This window comes from Sinocyclocheilus anshuiensis, unplaced genomic scaffold (assembly GCF_001515605.1).
Source record: "Sinocyclocheilus anshuiensis isolate Anshui unplaced genomic scaffold, SAMN03320099.WGS_v1.1 scaffold431, whole genome shotgun sequence".
NCBI lineage: Eukaryota > Metazoa > Chordata > Actinopteri > Cypriniformes > Cyprinidae > Sinocyclocheilus > Sinocyclocheilus anshuiensis.
The window spans coordinates 904,625-923,484 of record NW_015551065.1 but is presented as its reverse complement, the minus strand read 5'-3'; the positions used below and the strand labels follow the sequence as shown (position 1 = coordinate 923,484).

The 18,860-nt window shown below is 37.3% G+C and overlaps 2 protein-coding genes across 4 annotated transcripts in view; one reads left to right on the top strand and one right to left on the bottom strand.

The window, feature by feature from the left end:
- The first annotated feature begins 274 nt into the window (after positions 1-274).
- h1m (linker histone H1M) lies at positions 275-2,194 on the top strand. 2 transcript variants are annotated; one of them, XM_016451976.1, is made up of 5 exons: positions 275-421; positions 546-826; positions 921-1,038; positions 1,715-1,758; positions 1,864-2,194. In XM_016451976.1, the coding sequence occupies exons 1-5, from the start codon at positions 340-342 to the stop codon at positions 2,116-2,118; spliced, it is 780 nt and encodes a 259-aa protein (XP_016307462.1). In that variant the 5' UTR covers positions 275-339; the 3' UTR covers positions 2,119-2,194. The 2 variants fall into 2 exon arrangements, with proteins under 2 accessions (XP_016307462.1, XP_016307461.1); XM_016451975.1 differs by having other exon boundaries at positions 1,688-1,758.
- Positions 2,195-11,813: 9,619 nt separating this feature from the next.
- Positions 11,814-18,860, bottom strand: part of ephb4a (eph receptor B4a) — a 43,731-nt gene continuing 36,684 nt past the window's right edge. For both annotated transcript variants that reach the window (XM_016451931.1, XM_016451932.1), the window contains exons 10-17: positions 17,425-17,489; positions 17,216-17,329; positions 16,344-16,591; positions 16,026-16,241; positions 15,770-15,919; positions 13,750-13,943; positions 12,878-13,036; positions 11,814-11,940 (exon numbers count right to left, since the gene is read on the bottom strand). In XM_016451931.1, the coding sequence (XP_016307417.1) occupies positions 11,832-11,940; positions 12,878-13,036; positions 13,750-13,943; positions 15,770-15,919; positions 16,026-16,241; positions 16,344-16,591; positions 17,216-17,329; positions 17,425-17,489 (1,255 nt within the window). In that variant the 3' untranslated portion in view covers positions 11,814-11,831. The remainder of the gene's footprint in view (positions 11,941-12,877; positions 13,037-13,749; positions 13,944-15,769; positions 15,920-16,025; positions 16,242-16,343; positions 16,592-17,215; positions 17,330-17,424; positions 17,490-18,860) is intronic.

Below are 18,860 nucleotides of genomic sequence, written 5' to 3'. Positions count from 1 at the left end.
TAACTTTTGCAACGTAATGTTAACAAATAAAACCTAAAGTATTAATATTCCAGAGAAAATACACATTAGAATCAAAGGATCTGTCATGTTAAAACTCTTCTAGAACATTTTTGACAAGGTACACAAACAGAACACTTGGAAAGGAAACAGCAGACATATGCTCAACCAATCATGTTAATGTGGCTAATTAATTGGGGACAAACGACGTAATGATGAACAGGTGACAGACAACAACAGAGGGTGCTTTCTGTTAATAAAACAGACACACAAGTGAGTTGGACTCATGCTGCAGTGACTTAAGTTTGTTTTTAGTTTAGTAACCTCACATTTGTTTTTGAAATGCCTCCTAAAAAAGCTTCTGCAGAGCCAACTGCTGCAATCCCAAAGGTTTCTGAGAATGGAACCACTGAAACAAAAACAGGTTTGTAAGCAGTTTTGTGAGGTTTGCCAAGTCCTAAATTAATTCTTGTATGTTCCTATTAGGATTTGTTTTAGTAGGTTATGATTTCTGTTTCCTTTTATGACTTCTTTAAATCTTGTTTCAGATGCTTCTGAAAGCTCAAGCAATAAGACCACTGGACGGAAAGTTTCTCCAAACCCATCCACGATGGAGATGGTGAAAGAAGCTCTGAAAGAGCTGGATTCCAGAAAGGGTGTTTCGGCTCAGGCCATCCGGGGTTACATAAAAGAGAAGTACACAACCGTGGATGAGACAAGGCTGAAGTTTATGGTGCGTCGAACCCTGAACAAAGGCATCGAGACTGGTGTGTTTGTGAGACCTGCAAATTCTGGGTCAACAACAACCGGTGCCCAAGGACGCTTCCGGGTAACTTCCAGTTTCTGGCGTCCTTTTATGAATCATTGTTAGGGTTTCTGATGTAATTCTATTCCTGATATAATTGTCACCATGTCTCTTTCAGATTGCTGCCAAGACCAAAGCAAAGGAGGCTAAGGTGCAGTCAAAGGAAAATGCTGATCCCAATGTACAGAAGGCACCTAAACCTAAGAAAGCTAAGGCAGCTAAAGCCAAGGGTGAAGGTAAAGTTTATACACAGTTTTCTTAATTGTAGGATTTACTTTTAAAACAACTCCCCCGGATATTGTTAGTGTACTTCTAATAACAAAGGAATTTGTAAGTCGTGCATTGAAAAGACTGAAATGCTGTTTTCCTTATTTGCAACTTGATACAATGGCACAGTGGAAAACTGTTTCTTGGATCCCTTGCAATTATTAATTCTCTAGTTGATGAGCGTTTCCAGCCAATCAAACTTTATCTGAACTTTAAATATGCACTGCAGTTATGTTAATCAAAAGACAGCAGTTTTTATTAACCAATCATTATGCTTCATAAAATTCATTATTGGTGTAAATGAGCCTTTGACTTAAAAGCCCTTGTTCATTATTTGTAAGTCTAGTCTGTACCAAAATTATAGTAGTTATGGCAGTTACTTGTGAATGGTGTGGGTTTTTTTTTTTTTTTTTTTTTTTTTTTTTTTTTTTTTTTAAAAGGGGTCATATGATATTGCTAAAAATAACATTATTTTGTGTATTTGGTGTAATGAAATTTGTTTATGTGGGGGTGTTGTTTTGTTTTTTTTTTTTTTTTTTTTTTTTTTTTTTTATTAAAATGGTAGATTCTTTTTAATTGAGTGTAACTGTGCCTTTTTGGCAAGTTTTACCATGTTAGGTTTTCTCTTCCATTTATCAATCCAAGGAAAAAGCAAAGCGAAGTCCACCAAGAAAAAGGAGGCCGCAGACGTGAGTTCTATGTTTTATTTTCACCTTCTACATGAGCAGACACTCTCGACTGTGGCGTCTAAACGCACACCCACCCCCTTTCTATCGTTCCTCCCGTTCTCTTAGGATGCTAAGCCTAAGATGCCTGAGAGAGATGGCACTGCCTCAAAGGTGGCCCCTGCTAAGAAGGCAAAGAAAGCTGCAGGGGAGGGTGGAACTGAACCCAAACCGAGCAAAGCTAAAAAAGCCTCTAAAGCATCAAAAGGAGTTGAGGAACCAGTGGCTAAGAAAGCTGGAAAGAAAACTGCAGAGGAGGGTGAATCGGGAGAGAAAGGCGCTGCAGCCGCTACGAAAGCCCCGGGGAGACGAGGAAAAAAGTGATGCAGGGACTTGACCGGTTTTTATTCCCTACGTAGTTTTATCTGTGCACTTGTTTGCCAAATAAAGATTTTTACAAAAAATGTGGAACTGTATTTCCTTTAATCTGGTGGGAGAGGGGCAATGGTTTAAAGCTCTTCTGAGGTGGTTAGGACTAGGTTAATGGTTCTGTCAGCTAGTGAGAGTTTTTGGAGCCATGTCATAGTGCTACACTAAAAATTTGTGACCCTTCTGAATCGACAGCTGTGGTTTTCAGAACAGTTAAAGTACAACTTAAAAAATTTACCATAAGATTAATGGAAATATTAGTTTCAAAAAAATGGTGAACAGATTAATGTGGCCTTAACCCCCCCACTAGCTGAGGTAAGTACTAAAATATGTGAGGTGCAGTGTTATGTACACAACTCCATAACACTTAATGCAATAAATATGAGTGCGCACAGTGCAGTGTCTGAAAGCAGCTGTCCATAAATGGGCAACGTAGACACCTGGCCAAATCTCTTTCGCCAGTAAATTTATATAAAGTGCTGCAGGTAGGCTAGAACCTGCAAACTAATTGGCATTTTAGCAATTTTGGTTCCATTGCCATCAATGGGCTTTGAAATTGAGGTCTGTGGTAAACAAACTTTAAATATTTTCACATTTTAAATTTCTAAAATCTGTTATACCAACTTGCGATTTTTGTTTTTTTTCCAAAAGCTATCGGTAAGTGGCTAAATGGGACTAAAGAGGTTGTCGGGGACATTTAACAAGTAAAAATCAGGTAAACTCCTCACACTAACAGCCTCGTTGCTAACTATTCTAACAAACTTTCAGGGAAAATGTTTTTAAAGAGTTGAAGCTTATTGGTGGTGATAGTCATGTGACCATGGTGCAGTTTGTTTATAGCCTGCATTTAGCTTTTTACTTTTGTTGATTGTATTTAGGCTTCAAAGGTCATAAAAGTTGTTCATTTGTGAAGATTATCATGAACAAAACGCGTAAGAATCAAACTTTTGTTGGTCACAGAGCTTATTTTCTGCAATAATCCAAAAGCCAATGGAAAAATCCTATTGGAATTTTGTCAAGGGAACCAGGGTGATGTGAACTTCCAAGTAGGCCTATAAAAATACATCGTCACTGCACCGCTCTATGGTTTTATCTGAGGGTGTTCTTGCGTTTGTTTGAGGGTACTTAACAACCCTGCATACTGTGGTTTTTCCCTTAACGGGATGTATGTTGATATCTTTATGCTATCTTTACAAGGATAAAAAGTATTTAGACTGGCTAAAGCTGATTCCGTATCAGAGTTTAAAACCAACCCCCCACCCAGGTTAAGCAGGGCAGGGCTCTGGGCCGAGTCTGAGCAGTCAAGACAATCACATTAAGACTTGCTGATCTGCAGGAAAGACGCCCGGATCAGAGATCAGCTGACAATGGCATTCTTCACTGTGGGACTGAGACCGTGTGTGAAGCTTAATAAGACAGTCTTAACTGTGCAGTTTCACCGAGCTCGGGTCCCTGAGGGCCTGCAGAAGCCTGGGGCCCGAAATCCCTCTGATTACCCTCTCATTAGCGTACGGCTCCCAGCCAGGTGAAATTACTGAAGAGTGGGATGGTGGGGAAGTAGAGGGAAAACAGACTGAATTACCACAGGTGGACAGAGGGAGGACAGGAAAACCGATTGATGAGGTGGATGTGTGGACAAGAAACACGGATTGAGGAAGTAAAAACAAATGGAGTGATATGAAAGAGGACAAATAGACTGGGCTTTAAAGCAAAGACAGACTGATTGAAAGAATGATAGAGGTCGGCAAACACTAAACCGTACACAGACTGAGGGAGGCATGGACAGATTGATGGAGAGAAGGAAAGATAACCTTAGGCTGAGAGTGAAGCGAAACAGCTGAGCATGGCCTGCTCTATCTGACGGGGTTTGGACTCTTCCTGGTTGTGATGAGCTACTGTGAGTTGTGACATGACCGTAACCACCATAGACAGTGAGGGCAACAAGTCTTTGACATCTTTCTCTTTTCTGACTAATGTAATCAATTTCTCAATATATTTTTTCTTCTTTTGGAAAGTCATAGAAATACTATCATGGGTTTTTAATTGTGCTATTGGATCAAATAGGAATGCAAAAATTATATTTGTTGTAGTTCACCAATACAGTTATAAGTTTACCCAACTATGACGACTTCCACTTTGGAAAATCCCAGAAATATGACAAGTGTCCATGGATAATGCAGGCTATCATCAAAAATATTTGCAGAGTTGGTTTGAATGGATTACTTTACAATAAATTCTAGGTTTTATTTTCATTCCTGATGATACCTTTAAATCTCTTAAATACTTGGTTTGGTCATGTTCAAGACATGGTTATGGCCTTGAGTTATGGATATGATTTGATATAGCAGCGCCTGAGATATGCTGTCCATTACCACTGAAAAAATAATTGACTCAACTCTCAGTTTGTGAAAAGTCGTGTCATAATAATGTGCCTTCAATACACTATCAGCCAAGTGTACAGGAGAGTTTAAAAGCAGAAATGTGCAGCTTGTACTTTAATAATGCGTACCATGTAATAATAATGTGAGCTGTTTGAGCTGTAAAGTTGTCTAGATTGCAGGGCCAGCCCCTGAGCATATGTTTTTGGAGGCCCAACCAAAACAATTTTTAGGACAGTTAGGAAGTGACAATACAATCTCTTGCTTTTCAGGCCAAGCTTTCTTATACGGTATTTCTTTCTTGCCATCCTCATCACAAAATCATCAACTAGTTTGCTGAAGTTTACATGCTCTGGGGGATCTCGGGGCCCAAGTACTCAGCTCACACTGTTATAGCTGAGGGCCCTTTTGTTCAACTGTCTTTGGCAGAATCGTCAGAGTGGCTTGAGACTTCGAAGGCCTGTCCCAGCTCTGCTACATCATCTTTTTTTGTAAGTAGGACAACTTTTGTCAATGGATTAATTTGGGACTATGCATTAGTAACATGGTGGATTTTCCTCCTTATTTTACACAAATCAAGTCGCAATAGTTTTCTGTGTCAATCAGCAGTGTCACAGATGCTGTCCACAAAGCTTCAACCCGGAACATTCTTTTAACCTTCATAATGACCAATGAATGCCCCTAAATCATGGAATGTTAATAATACACAGACCATTCAAACACACACACCTTATGAAGAGTCTGGCTTTATATCACTCTTATCTATGTCCCCTCTCCAGTCAGGTCTACCCATATGCTTCAGTGCACACAAGAATGAAGGCTAGACATAAAGAGCTGAGTGTTCACCCACACACACACACACACGCAGCTCTCTAATAGGACAGACCTCTGTCCTTATCTTCCCCGTCGTTCTATAATGGATGGCCATTCACACAAAGGTCACATACACACCCTGTCAACACTCAGGCACCAGAGACGTCCCTCTGACAAGTGTCACACACAGAATTATACACTAAATACACACCAAAACACAAGAGAATGACCTCCTATAAAACAGACCAATAAAACAAAGAGACTTCAAAAACAAAATTACGGCACTTCAGAGTGTTTGTCAATGAGAATGTTTTTTCAGTTGCAGAATTACGTCATTACCCACATTTTGATTGGAAAATAAAATGGATTGGCTTAGTTTGGAGTAACGATATAAAAGGGTTAAAAACTGAGAGCGATATCTGTCATTACGTAAAGAATATGGTGTTTGTTGACATTTTATGAATGAATAGGCCTCAGGCCAACTTTGAGGTCTCTCAAACCAACTCTGTAGTGCTACCATCAATTCAAATATTCACATTTCTCTGGGTAAAAAGTTTGAACGCTTTGTCCTGGAAATTATAATTTATGTTTTAATTTCAGGTATGCTTCATTAGCACTATGATTTGAGGATACCTGCTAAAATTAATGAAAGTGCCACCTACAGGTCATGAAATCTTAAATATTTTGCTTATAACTTGTGAAATGTTTGTCTATGTGTTCCTTGAGTCCTGCTGAATGCGTTTATAGCAATATTGCCAGATGTGGACAAAATGCCCATGTACCATTTTGAGACTTTGATGTAAATATTTATATCTTTTAAACACTTTGACATATTGGCACAAAATTTGGTAGGGATCATTGACAGCATAACTTCAAGGTATATGAGAAGTTGGAAGGCAGCACCACTTAGTGTTCCAAAGATATACAGTTTTTTGTTTGGCCACAATGTTTATAACTTTTATCAAATATCCTCCATAATTTGTTTTCTTGGTGCTGTTATATTCCTTTGTTCCTGTATGTATTATTTCAGAGAATTATGACTGTGATTTCTTATACCATGATCATAATAAGGATATGAATATCAAACTACTGCCAACCACCAGTGTGACTGCAAAGTACCTCAATAAGCACTGCTTGTATCTTCTGTAAACAGTGTAAATGGACCTTATGATTTTTTTATGATTTATTTTACACTTTAATCATATCCTTCACTATCATACTATCAAATACATCTACTGAGTTACCTAACTACCCTAACTAATCAATGATTTGTACTAAATTTAGCTAGCATTGACATAATGTTCACACTGACTAGCCAGCTAACAGATAGAGACTAAAAGCTACAAACTTCCAATTTTAAAATTGAAGGCTATGCTGGCTTTTAGAAATGTGTTTTTCCTGGCCTATAATTTAATGATACAATATCTGAACTGTAAGTGTCAATGGAATATTATCCCTTTTTTGAAATGTAGTTTGGCACATACATTTAAAACATACTTATTTCTATTCCTTTTCATGTACATATTCTTCATTTTGCTTTATGACAACCCTAACAGCAACAACAACCCTTAACTGTGTTAAAATCACTGGCCTCTCGTGGCTTATTGCTTTAGTATAGAGTTGAGAACACAACCTTGCACAAAGATGCTTAATCTGGACAGCTTTTAAAGTTGGGATGTTCAGATTTTTGGCTTGAGTAATGACTGAGGAAAATTATAAATCCATATGTGAAGGAAGAGAGGAGTGTGCATACTGTTGTCTTTTGTCCTGCAAAGGGATGCATGGTAAGAGGAGAGGCTGGCAGGCATTGTTTTAAAGACAAAGATTGGAATGGGGGTTGGGTGGGACACTTGAGGAATGTGCTTTGTGTTCTTCCTCAACAGATAAAGGCTCCTGGAGCAAACACACGCAGCTAAGACAGACAATCACAGACCCCGAAAACTTCACGCAGCAAACATATAATTTGCTGAAGCATTCAGAAGAGCTTACCACAGTAAGGACATCATGATCTCTTGTTCACTCTTCCGCCCTAATAATATGGACCCATCATTAATACTATTTCTATTTGACAGTAGTTTCTTGTTTCAGTTTCTTACAGATTAACAACTTTGATCATATAGGTTTTAGATGCAGCCTCAAAAATGCTTTTTTAATGTCAAAAAAGGCTGTCAACATTTCAGAATCAAATAAGAAAATAGCATAATTTTTTTCTTTTTTGATTCTGAAATGTTGACAGCTTTTTGACATTTAAAAAGCATTTTTGAGACTACAAAGTAGCTTAATTTTTGACTCCGCCCAAAAATCTTACTGAATAAATAAATAAATAAAACCATGGTAGTATATATTGTACTACTTTTAATGTCAATTTTAGTACAAGTATTGCGTCCAGACTAGAAATCTACCAATATTATTTTTTGCACGACAAACAATTCTATTTGGTTATTATATACACATTTATGATAACTGATATGCAGAATGTTTATTTGAAATACTAGTAATTTTTTACTTTTGAATAATATTAAATACATAATTATTGAAACATTTCATCAATACAATATCAATATGCATTATAAATATTGTTGTTTTTGTTCTTTTTTTGATTCAAAGTTATTTTATACAGTGACTGGGAGGGGATGTCTTCTGATTGACTGATGATCGGATCTGCTTGATCAAATCACGGTGATCGCATGGTAATGCCAAGTGTAAACACAGCCTATGTCGTGGCCACGACAAAACTAAGTGAACCAAAGACGTCCCCTCCCGGTCACCATAATTTTACGATCTAAATGGTAGCATATTCATATTTATTCTATATTTGTTTTGGGCTACATCTTGAAATGCTGCTTGTTTGTCAGTTTAGAAAAACTTTCAAGTGATTGATCAGAAAAGTGTGAACATCTTTTTAGAAAAAGAAGAAGAAAGAAGATAGAGGTTAAACTAATGGTGTAATTCTAAATTCTACACTGCAAAAAAAAAAAATCTGTAAAATTTAGCTGTGGTTGCCGGATTTTTTGCGTAAAAAATATGGTAGCAAGATTTTAGGTTTTACGGTTTTAACTTAAATTTACAGTTAAATACCGTAATATCATTAGCTGATATATTGTTACCCTCCTGGGGTCGACGGTGGCGCCAGCAGCACCACTTGCAGATTTGAATGATAATGGTATATGCGCAACGCTGAACTCATACGTCATCCGCCCAGAGCTGCTTCCGTGTACAACTGTTGGCGCAAGCTAGATTAAAGTGATTATTACGTTTTGAATATGGATATTTTTCTTACAAAAACGCATCGATTCGCTACAGGAGGCCTTTGTTCACACCCGGAGCCATGTGAGACACTTTTTTTAAAAATGGATGGGCACTTTTTATTTAACTTCTTTTGGACTGATGAATGCAACACCCGCTGAGTGGCAGCTTGAAAGATCAAAGACAATTTTTAATATAACTCCGACTGGATTCGTCTGAAAGAAGAAAGTCATATACACCTAGGATGACTTGAGGGTGAGTAATTTATGGGCTAATTTTCATTTTTGGGTGAACTACCCCTTTAAATTCACGGTAATTTTTTACAGTGTAGTTGGGACAGTGATTTTCATCCATTTACTCCATTTCAGCAATGAGAGTCTAAGGATAAGTAGCTTTGAGTACATATTAGAGATAATTAGCTTTGAGAATTAGAAGCAAACAAGTAAACCATCAAGGCGCATTACTGCATTAATGAATTTCAGGGGAAAATACTAATAATTGTCATTAAAAGACTGTAAACAGTCTTAATTGTTCTAAATTACTTTGTTTCTTTATGCAATATATTATTTCTTTTGATCTATTTTGATTTTGGGATGTAAGTTTACCTGGACATGTTTCCATGAGATTTACTAAATACCATTGCATGCCAGATGTGTTTGCAAGAATTGGATAAATACACTTAAAGACAGACAACCAAGGAAGCTGCAACATGGGAGAAAAAGAGAGAGATGAAGCCACAGGAAGATGGAAGGTTTAAGTCAAGTACATTTTCAAGGAGTCTTGAGAAAGAACTGGTTCTTTCTTCTGAAGGGATTGGGGACGAGATCCATTGGTGTAGACACAAACCGGGGGGAGGGGAACTCTAAGCCCCATTCCCAAATCTCACTTGCACCTCTGCAGAGCAGAGAAGGTCATTGTATCTTCAGGGAGGAATGCTTAAAACTAGAATGTACAAGAAATCGGATCACCCCAAAACAATTATGGAAATATGCATCCATCAGGTGTATGTGTACGTGTGCGCAGACAGTGGCATATTTGGTCAGAGATAAAAGGATCAAGGAGGAACTTGGGAAAAATTGGTGAAACGGAAAGAGAGCAAGAATTAAAAGGGTCATATCCATTTTTTATTTATTTAGATTTTTCTCTAAGGGTCGACTTAGAATGTCTGTGAAAGATTTCATGCGCCAAAAGCAGGCATAATTTAGTTTTCATGACCATTTTACACTCTCTCTGACCCTTAGAATCTAACATCCTTCTTAATTCAACAGTTTATCTTTTCTGCTGTGCTTTGAAAGCATATGTAAATGTGCTCTTTAGCTTTCCTTTTTTCTGTGCTTACAGGTTGCTGTAAGTTTGCTGTCAGATCCTGTTTTGATGCCCCATCTTTCAGTAACATTCTCTTTGCAAATCTGTATAACATTGCAAAATGTTCACAAACAATCTGTGATACGAAATGTGGCACTCAAATGGTTATAATCAGATTGAAATAACCAGGAATCTAAATCTCAAAAATAAACTTCAGCCACCCATTCTCAACATTTTGGAGCCTCAAAAGGTTCTGCAGAGCGGAAGGTGCTACACACAGTCAAATTTTAGCAGACTTTACCACATTTTACTTTTCTCAACAGGTCCTCTTGTATTTACAAATAATAGTATCCATCATACTTCTTACCTCACAGGTGTGACACATTTACCGTTCAGTGAATTTTCACAGGCAAAATTAAGTCTTTTTTATACGAATCCATGCGATTGGGAATTGGGAACTGGGGCGAATGATTTCCCCATGCAGATTTTACAACGGGTTCAAGTTGGTAACATTTATTCACCTTGTTTACCAACAAAATACAATGAACTTATTGCATACATGCATGCTTTTTACATTGTACTCACATTGAAAAATACCTTCCTGTAATTACAATTTACCCACCGAACCATCTAACATTAAGCGTATCCCATCTAAATAGCAGAAAATGTAATTTGCAATTCAACATGAACACAATAGGTACATTGTACCTAACCATATTTTGACATAAATAAATAGTAGTGAAACCCATGTGATTCTTTGTTGTTAAAAAGATAAGCAAGAAGCACAGAAAACTATTCAAAACGAGATTAAATGTATACTTTTTATTGTAACAGAAACCCAGATTACACTGACAAAGAAAATGAATCTTTTTACATAAATCAAGATATATTTATACAAATACAAGAGGCAACAGAATAAAAGTCCCTGGTTTGTTCTTATGGGTCTCCAATGTGAAGACCAAATCCTCCAACCCATAAACTCACGTGTGGTATGAAAGGGTGGCTTTTGAATCTTGTGGTTAGTTGATGATGGACACCAGCTTCAAGTTGGTGAGTCAATAAACAAAACAGTATGGCACACGTTCAAAGGTCGTTTCGAGTCTTTCGGCTACTCATAAAACAACAGACAGTCTTTTATTTGGTCTCTTTTTAGTGCCAGTCAAGTGTTGCAGATCTCTATGTGTGTGTGTGTGTGTGTGTTTGTGTGTATTTGTATAAGCATGTATATTTCGCATATTTTATCCACCAATGGAAACTCTGCGTCATTCATGTCTTTCTCTTCAGAAAAAAAGTGCCAAGACTTTTGTGCTTGTTTTTCTTATTGCTGCTCACATACACACTCACACACAGAGTGCATCATTTAAAAACAGAATACCAATTACTTGGCACTTAGTGTGTGTGAGTATACGTCCGTTCATGCACAGCAGCACATCCTTAAAACGAAGGATGAAGTCGTCATTAATAATCTTATACTTGTATCCAAATTCTTGCATTATAAAGATCATATTTCTCATCTTTTGCTGTATATCCTCCTTCAGTCTCTTCAGTATGAAAGTCTCCTTTAGAAAAATACTCTGCAAAAATGGAAATACTTCATCACTGTCTTTGCATTATGATGTCAGAGCAAGTCTTTGCTTTTGGATTACATCATGTGGCTCCCAAAAATGTTGAAATGGTGGAGGTTACATCCCTACGAGGCCCGTTTGATATCACAAATGAAGCTTTGTAATATTAGTGGTATTACAGTGATAGCTCCGACAGGTTCCCGGACTGGTTCCCTTTAGGTAGTCTTGGAAGCAAGTAAGCCATTTGATCCTTACGTGACCCGGTAAAAAAGGAAGTACAAATGTTCCTGATTGTGAGTGGGTAGGTTACATGAAGGTTCTTGGGCAACTCAACAAGCGTTTGTGTGTGTGGATGGTTCACTCAGTAGAGCACATTCCCTGGAGTTTTGTTTTGAATCCCAAGAGCCTCAATGCTGGACAGAATCTTCTTCTGATGACCAGCCAGAGTTATTCCCAAACGCAGCAGATCCCTGAGAGGCGGAAGCAGAGAGAAATAAAAGTTTAATAAAGAATTAGATCTTAGCTTTTAATGTAACAGCAGCGATGAGCTTAGAAAAGATTAGATTGTGGTGTTTACATATTTAAAATGAATAAAGATATGCACTACGGTTCAAAAGTTTGGTTTCCAATTTTTTAAAATAATTTAACTCCGCAAGGATGCATTACATTGGTCAAAAGTGAGCGTCAAGACTTTAAAATTGTCACAAAAGTGTTCTAAATCAGTTCAATTCAAAGCACCAAATCAGCATATTAGAATGATTTTTGGTCATGTGACACTGAAGACCGATGCTGAAAATTCAGCTTTGTCATCACAGGAGTAAATTACATTTTACAATATATTCAAACAGAAAAACATTATTTTATTAATTAAATGGATTTGTAATCAAATGCAGACTTGCTAAAAATAAGAGACTTCTTTCAAAAACATTAAAAAAGTTATATAATGTAATCTTTTTATTTAATTTCTTTGTTACATTTTAATAACATTTGTTTTTATTTTAATACCTAATTGGGTAAAACAAATTGTGCAAATAAGTAAATGAAATGAATATGTTCTAGGGACAAATGATATATTAGTGAAAATATATGTATAATATTTAATCAGCTTTAGTGAACTTCAGAGACTTCAGAAACAATTTACCAACTCCAAACTTTTTAATGGAATTATAAAATAAAATAAAATAATACTTTTAATTAAAAAAACATTTTCTATGTCTTTGTTTATTAACATTTATTTTTATTGTTATAAATTTGACTGCAAATTTATTTATTTACTCTTCACAGAGGATTTTTTTTTTTAATCTTCCTTGTAATTAAGTACTATGTTGCTGTCTATTATAACTGGATTTCAGTATATTCGACAAATGAAAGATGTTGTTGAATGAAGGTGCCGTTCTCTTCACTCACTCTGTGGTGATGTGGGCGAGCAGCTGCATGGACGTGTACCCAGCCTGTAGAAAGCTCTCCTCGTAACGCTCCATCTTAATGGCCCTGAGCCAGTCTCCCACTGTCCCACAGGATGTGGGCGTCAGAGGGGAACGCTGGTCTAACAGAGGGTGAGAGGGTCTGAGGAGCAAGAGAGAGCCAAGTGTTAAAACGCATGTAATTGTCCATATTAAGATGATGTCTTGAGTCGGCCTGCAGGAACAAACGGAGGAAGACTTTGACAGCTTTCCCTTGAGGAGAGGGGGAGGGCAAAGACCAAAATGTGACGGACAGATATGTGGTCATACTGAGTCTTGATTGACAGACTGACAGGCCGACATGCTGAGAGGGGAGGGGCAAGACTAACATACAAGAGGCCATACTGTGTGTACAAGAGCGAAGCTAATGAAATGACGGACAGAGTGAGATGCCACTAAACCTAAAACAGGAACTGCTATGTTCTTGATTGACAAGCATTGTTGGGTAAATGCATACTGTAATCACATTACTCACATTTTTTTTTTTATCTGTGAAAATGCTAATGGCCTAAGACTTTTGCACAGCAGTGTATTCTTCAGTAATCTGGTTACTGTCTGACATTGATTTTGGGTTGACACAGTAACATAAAACCGATAGCAACAGAACTAAAAAATGAAGTGTACTTGAATTTATTTGATTCTAAATAAAAAAAATCTATTGGCAATTTCATGCATGCTTTCTATTGAAAAAAAAGTAGTAACAAAGATGTAGATTTATTTGTCAGGTCTTTGTGGTTTTTGGACCTTTTGCTGTGGCTTTTTGAAACTGAACTGAAATGATAAGTGATATAGGGCTGTAATGGATATGAAACGTACCCTGCCCCCTCTTGGGCGGTGATTTTAAGCGAGGCAGGATTGCGAATCAGCTTGTCGAGTGCTGAGACGATGTTGGAAAAGCGTGGCCGTGCCGTCCGCTCCTTCTGCCAGCAGTCCAACATCAGCTGGTGCAGGTGAGTGGGACAGTCAGGAGGAGGAGGCAGCCGGTAATCCTGCTCAATGGCATTAATCACCTGATTGGGTAAAACAGATTATGTTAATGAAGAGAAGATATATTACTGAAAACACATGTATAATGACAATATGTATAATGTGACCCTGGACCACAAAACCAGTCATAAGGGTACTACTAATCAACAATTAAGTTTTGATATATTTACAGTAGGAAATTTACAAAATGTCTTTATGGAACATGATCTTTACTTAATGTCCTAATGATTTTGGGCATAAAAGAAAAATCAATAACTTTGACCCATACAATGTATTTTTGGCTATTGCTACAAATATACCCCAGCGACTTAAAACCAGGGTCCAGGGTCACATATTAGCACTTTTAAAATATTATTGTTTCATTCTGATTAGGCTGATATTGTAAACATCTTTTTTGTAATGTACACCATTCAACATTTGGGGTTGGTAAGATTTTTGAATAACAACAGTCTCTTTTGTTCATCAAGGCTGCATTTATTTGATTAATAATTCAATAAAAACAGTAATATTGTGAAATATTATTATAATTTAAAATAGACATTGTCTATTTGAATATAAGTTAAAATTTAATTTATTTCTGTGATTCAAAGCTGAATTTTCGTCATCTTGACGCCAGTCTTCAGTGTCACATGATCGGAAATCCTTCTAAATCATGCCGATTTGCTGCTTAAGAAACATTTCTGATTATTATCAATGCTGAAAACAGTTGTGCTGCTTCATATTTTGTGGGAACCATGATACAGTGGTGTGAAAAAGTGTTGGCCCCCTTCCTGATTTCTTATTTTTTTGCATGTTTGTCACACTTTAATGTTTCAGATCATCAAACAAATTTAAATATTAGTCAAAGATAACACAAGTAAACACAACATGCAGTTTTTAAATGAAGGTTTTTATTATTAAGGGAAAACAAAATCCAAAACTACATGGCCTTGTGTGAAGAAGTGTTTGCCCCCCTGTTAAAACTGTGGTTTATCACACCTGAGTTCAATTTCTCTAGCCACACCCAGGCCTGATTACTGCCACACCTGTTCGCAATCAACATCTGTTCGTGACCTCAAGCTGAAGTGAACTTGGGTTCTGCAGCAGGACAATGATCCTAAACACACCAGCAAGTCCACCTCTGAATGGCTGAAGAAAACCAAAATGAAGACTTTGGAGTGGCCTAGTCATAGTCCTGACCTGAATCCTATTGAGATGCTGTGGCATGTGGCTGAATTACAACAATTCTGCATAGATGAGTGGACCAAAATTCCTCCACAGCGCTGTAACAGACTCATTGCAAGTTATCGCAAACGCTTGATTGCAGTTGTTGCTGCTAAGGGTGACCCAACCAGTTATTAGGTTTAAGGGGCAAACACTTTTTCACACAGGGCCATGTAGTTTTGGATTTTGTTTTCCCTTAATAATAAAAACCTTCATTTAAAAACTGCATGTTGTGTTCACTTGTGTTATCTTTGACTAATATTTAAATTTGTTTCATGATCTGAAACATTAAAGTGTGACAAACATGCAAAAAAATAAGAAATCAGGAAGGGGGCCAACACTTTTTCACACCACTGTATATTTAAGTTTTCAGGATTTTAAATGTAAAACAGAATATTTTGTAACATTAAAAATGTCTTTACTCTCACTATTGATCAATTTAAAGTGACCTTGCTGAATAAAAGTATTAATTTCTTCAACAACAACAAGAAAAAAAAAATCTTACTGACCCCAAACCTTTCAACCTTTCAAAATGAAAACATTTTGCCTATTGGCCATAACAAAAGTAACTATCAACCACAGGTAGTGGACACAATTTCTATTGCATCTCTGATTCATTAAAATGTCAAATATCACAACCACATACATCTTGATTGCTCATGTCCCAGTATGGCCGCTCTCCGAACGACATCACTTCCCACATGACAATTCCGTAACTCCATACATCTGATGCAGAGGTAAATTTACGGAATGCAATGGCCTCGGGTGCCGTCCAACGGATTGGAATTTTACCACCCTGAAAAAAAGCATTTTAGAATAAATCATGATGCTTGTATTGCTAGACGTGCCTGCTTGCATTTTTCATGTGAAGTACTTAATGTTTCTTAAGCATTTGCTCTTACCAGTGAGCTGGTGTACGTAGGATCAGATGAATTCTCTTGCAGGAATCTCGACAGACCGAAGTCAGACACCTTGCAGACCAGGTTACTGTTGACGAGAATATTCCGAGCAGCAAGATCACGATGTACGTAGCTCATTTCAGAGAGATATTTCATTCCCGACGCGATGCCACGCAGCATGCCGACTAACTGTATTGGAGTAAACTGACCGTCATTGAGCTGGAGAGAAAGAAAGATCCATGTCAGTCAGACTTTGTGTACGAGAGCCAATGAGATGGTTTCGTCAACAAACGTGTAGCACTAGATCCAGCGCATACTTACTCTCAGGAAGGAGTCCAGAGCTCCATTCTCCATGAACTCAGTGAGGATCATGACCGGGCAGCTGGCTGTTATTATGCCTTCCAGGTGGATAATGTTGGGATGCTGGAACTGGCCCATGATTGAGGCCTCAGACAGGAAGTCCCGCCTTTGCTTGTCTGTGTATCCACCCTTAAGAGTCTTAATGGCAACATAGTTCTCCTTCTTACCCGGAATCCTCAGTCGTCCACGACAGACTTCTCCAAACTCGCCTGAGAACAGCAAACAAACCGCAAAAAAAACAAGGGACTCAGCTTTGGGAATTTTTCAATCTTTTCATGCAAATCATTTTTTAGTCCTAACACGTTGCGACTGTAATAAGCCATGAGCAACAAGACAAGACTTTTTAGGGTTGCTTGGTGTTAATATTAATATATTAAACTTTTCATAATTTATAATACTGACACAGTTGAACGGAAATGACACAACACAGAACTAAATTGAGCTGAATAATAACACGATTTCCTTATGTAAAGGCGCTTTACTGTTGAAATTGACATAACTGATGAACTCTGTAACACTGTCACAGTTATTAAACTGAACTGAAACAACAGTATTCAGCTCAATTTAGTTCAATGACACTATTGTCTTCTGTAGAGCTGCTTTACAGCTAAAATTTATGAATTGCACCAAATTAACCATGTTATTTTCATGTTTGATACTGTGAAGCTGCTTTGAAACAATCTATCTCAATAATAATGTGACTGTATGTCAAATATCAAAGAATCAGTTCAACATAGTATGCTTTTGTTGTATCTTTCAAATGACTGAAACTAAATATGTGACTTTATGTCTGAAATTGAAATATGTCCAAAAGAAGACACACTGTGTCTTACCTGCCCCAATAACCTCCTCGATTTTGACACACGAGACATCAATCTCCTTAGCAAACTCTCTCACGGCCTCATTAGGGTCTTCATAAGTGAATGGATCAATGTAAACTTTCACTCCTTAGAGAGAAAAATATCAGTTACTCCATTAATCAAAAAATCCAGAACTTAACCAGAATGCATAATTATAAGATGTTGTGTGTTGCTGTGCTCACCTTGACCCATGAGATATTGGCCATTTTTGTCACTCATTTCTGGATCTTTGAAATGACTTTGCTTCCTGTGAACAGAAAAGTGAGTCAGTGTCTGCTTTATGATCTAAACAAAATGTTACCAAATATGTAGGACTACTTTTGATGATAAACACTGGTGACAAATGCAAAACTCCTTTTAGGTTTTTGGCTGATTAAATAAGAAATGTTGATTCTAAAAGCATTTCATTCAATAGTAGAATGTATTAATCGTGTGTTCCATTTGAGCACTGTGTTATTAGCTTAGCCACATGCTAATGTTAGATTGCATAAATTGGTTGTAAACTTTGTGTGCAGTCTGTAGTTTTTTAGCAAGGGCGGAAAAATACTTGACACTGGAAACTTGTTGTGTCATGCCTGATTTGGGCACAGTGTGAGGCTTTATGCTTGTGTTTCATGTTTGTTTTTGTCCTGTGTTGTCATATTACTCTGAGCAAAGAATGAATTGAATGCATACAAAATCCCTTTCTCCACCCCATTCTTCCTCTTCCTGTGTCTTTTCTTGTGTGTCTGTTTCTCACCTCAGGCTCTGGGTCCTTATTCAAACCTTTTCATAGTGTATTATACTCTAACATCATCTTAAATTACTCAAGTTGTTCTAGCCCGTTCTCCTTGATATTCTTGTTATTTTCTTCTCTCTCTTTTCACAGAATGTCCTTCTCGTTCCTTCTTTGTGTTTTGGATGCTTGCTAATGGCTCAAAACTGTATTCAGAGAACCTTATTGTTTTTTGACTTAAGGTTAAAAGGAAAAGGTAGGCGTTGCTTAAAAGTCATTCTTAAAACAAAATACATTGGCTTTAGAAGTATAACTGTGCAAGATTTAAAAAAAATTTTTTTTTGTTACCCTAAAAACACCCAAGTTGATTCAGATTCACTTTTGTTTATCTTAAGGCATTTTAGGAGAAACATCTAAAACAAAAGTTAATACTTTGATTATTTAAAGAAAACATAACTTAGAACCTCAGGGCTTTGAAAAACTTTTTCAACATCTATCCCTGATTTCCCAGGACTAAAATAGCTGCGTTTGTCCCACCCAGTGCTGATGGCAGGTCTGGACCGGAGGCTCGCAGTGTGTGTGTGTGTGTGTGTGTGTGTGTGTGAGAGAGAGAGATTGATTGTAGGGACTCTCCATTTAACTGGGTGTGAAAGTTTGTATATGTAATGTGTGCAATTGTGAACAATATATGTAAACCCCTAAACAGGCACGCTCCTGTAATCTTAACTGTGCATACGTGGGCATACATACATCCCATTTATCAGCAATATCTGAGTTTGCGTGTCCACTGGAGTGTAAGAATGTAAAAAGTTTGTTCATTGTGTAAGTACACTTGCGCTTAAAGAGAGGTGTGTGTGTGTGTGTGTGTGTGTCTGTGTGTGTGTGTGTGTGTGTGTGTGTGTG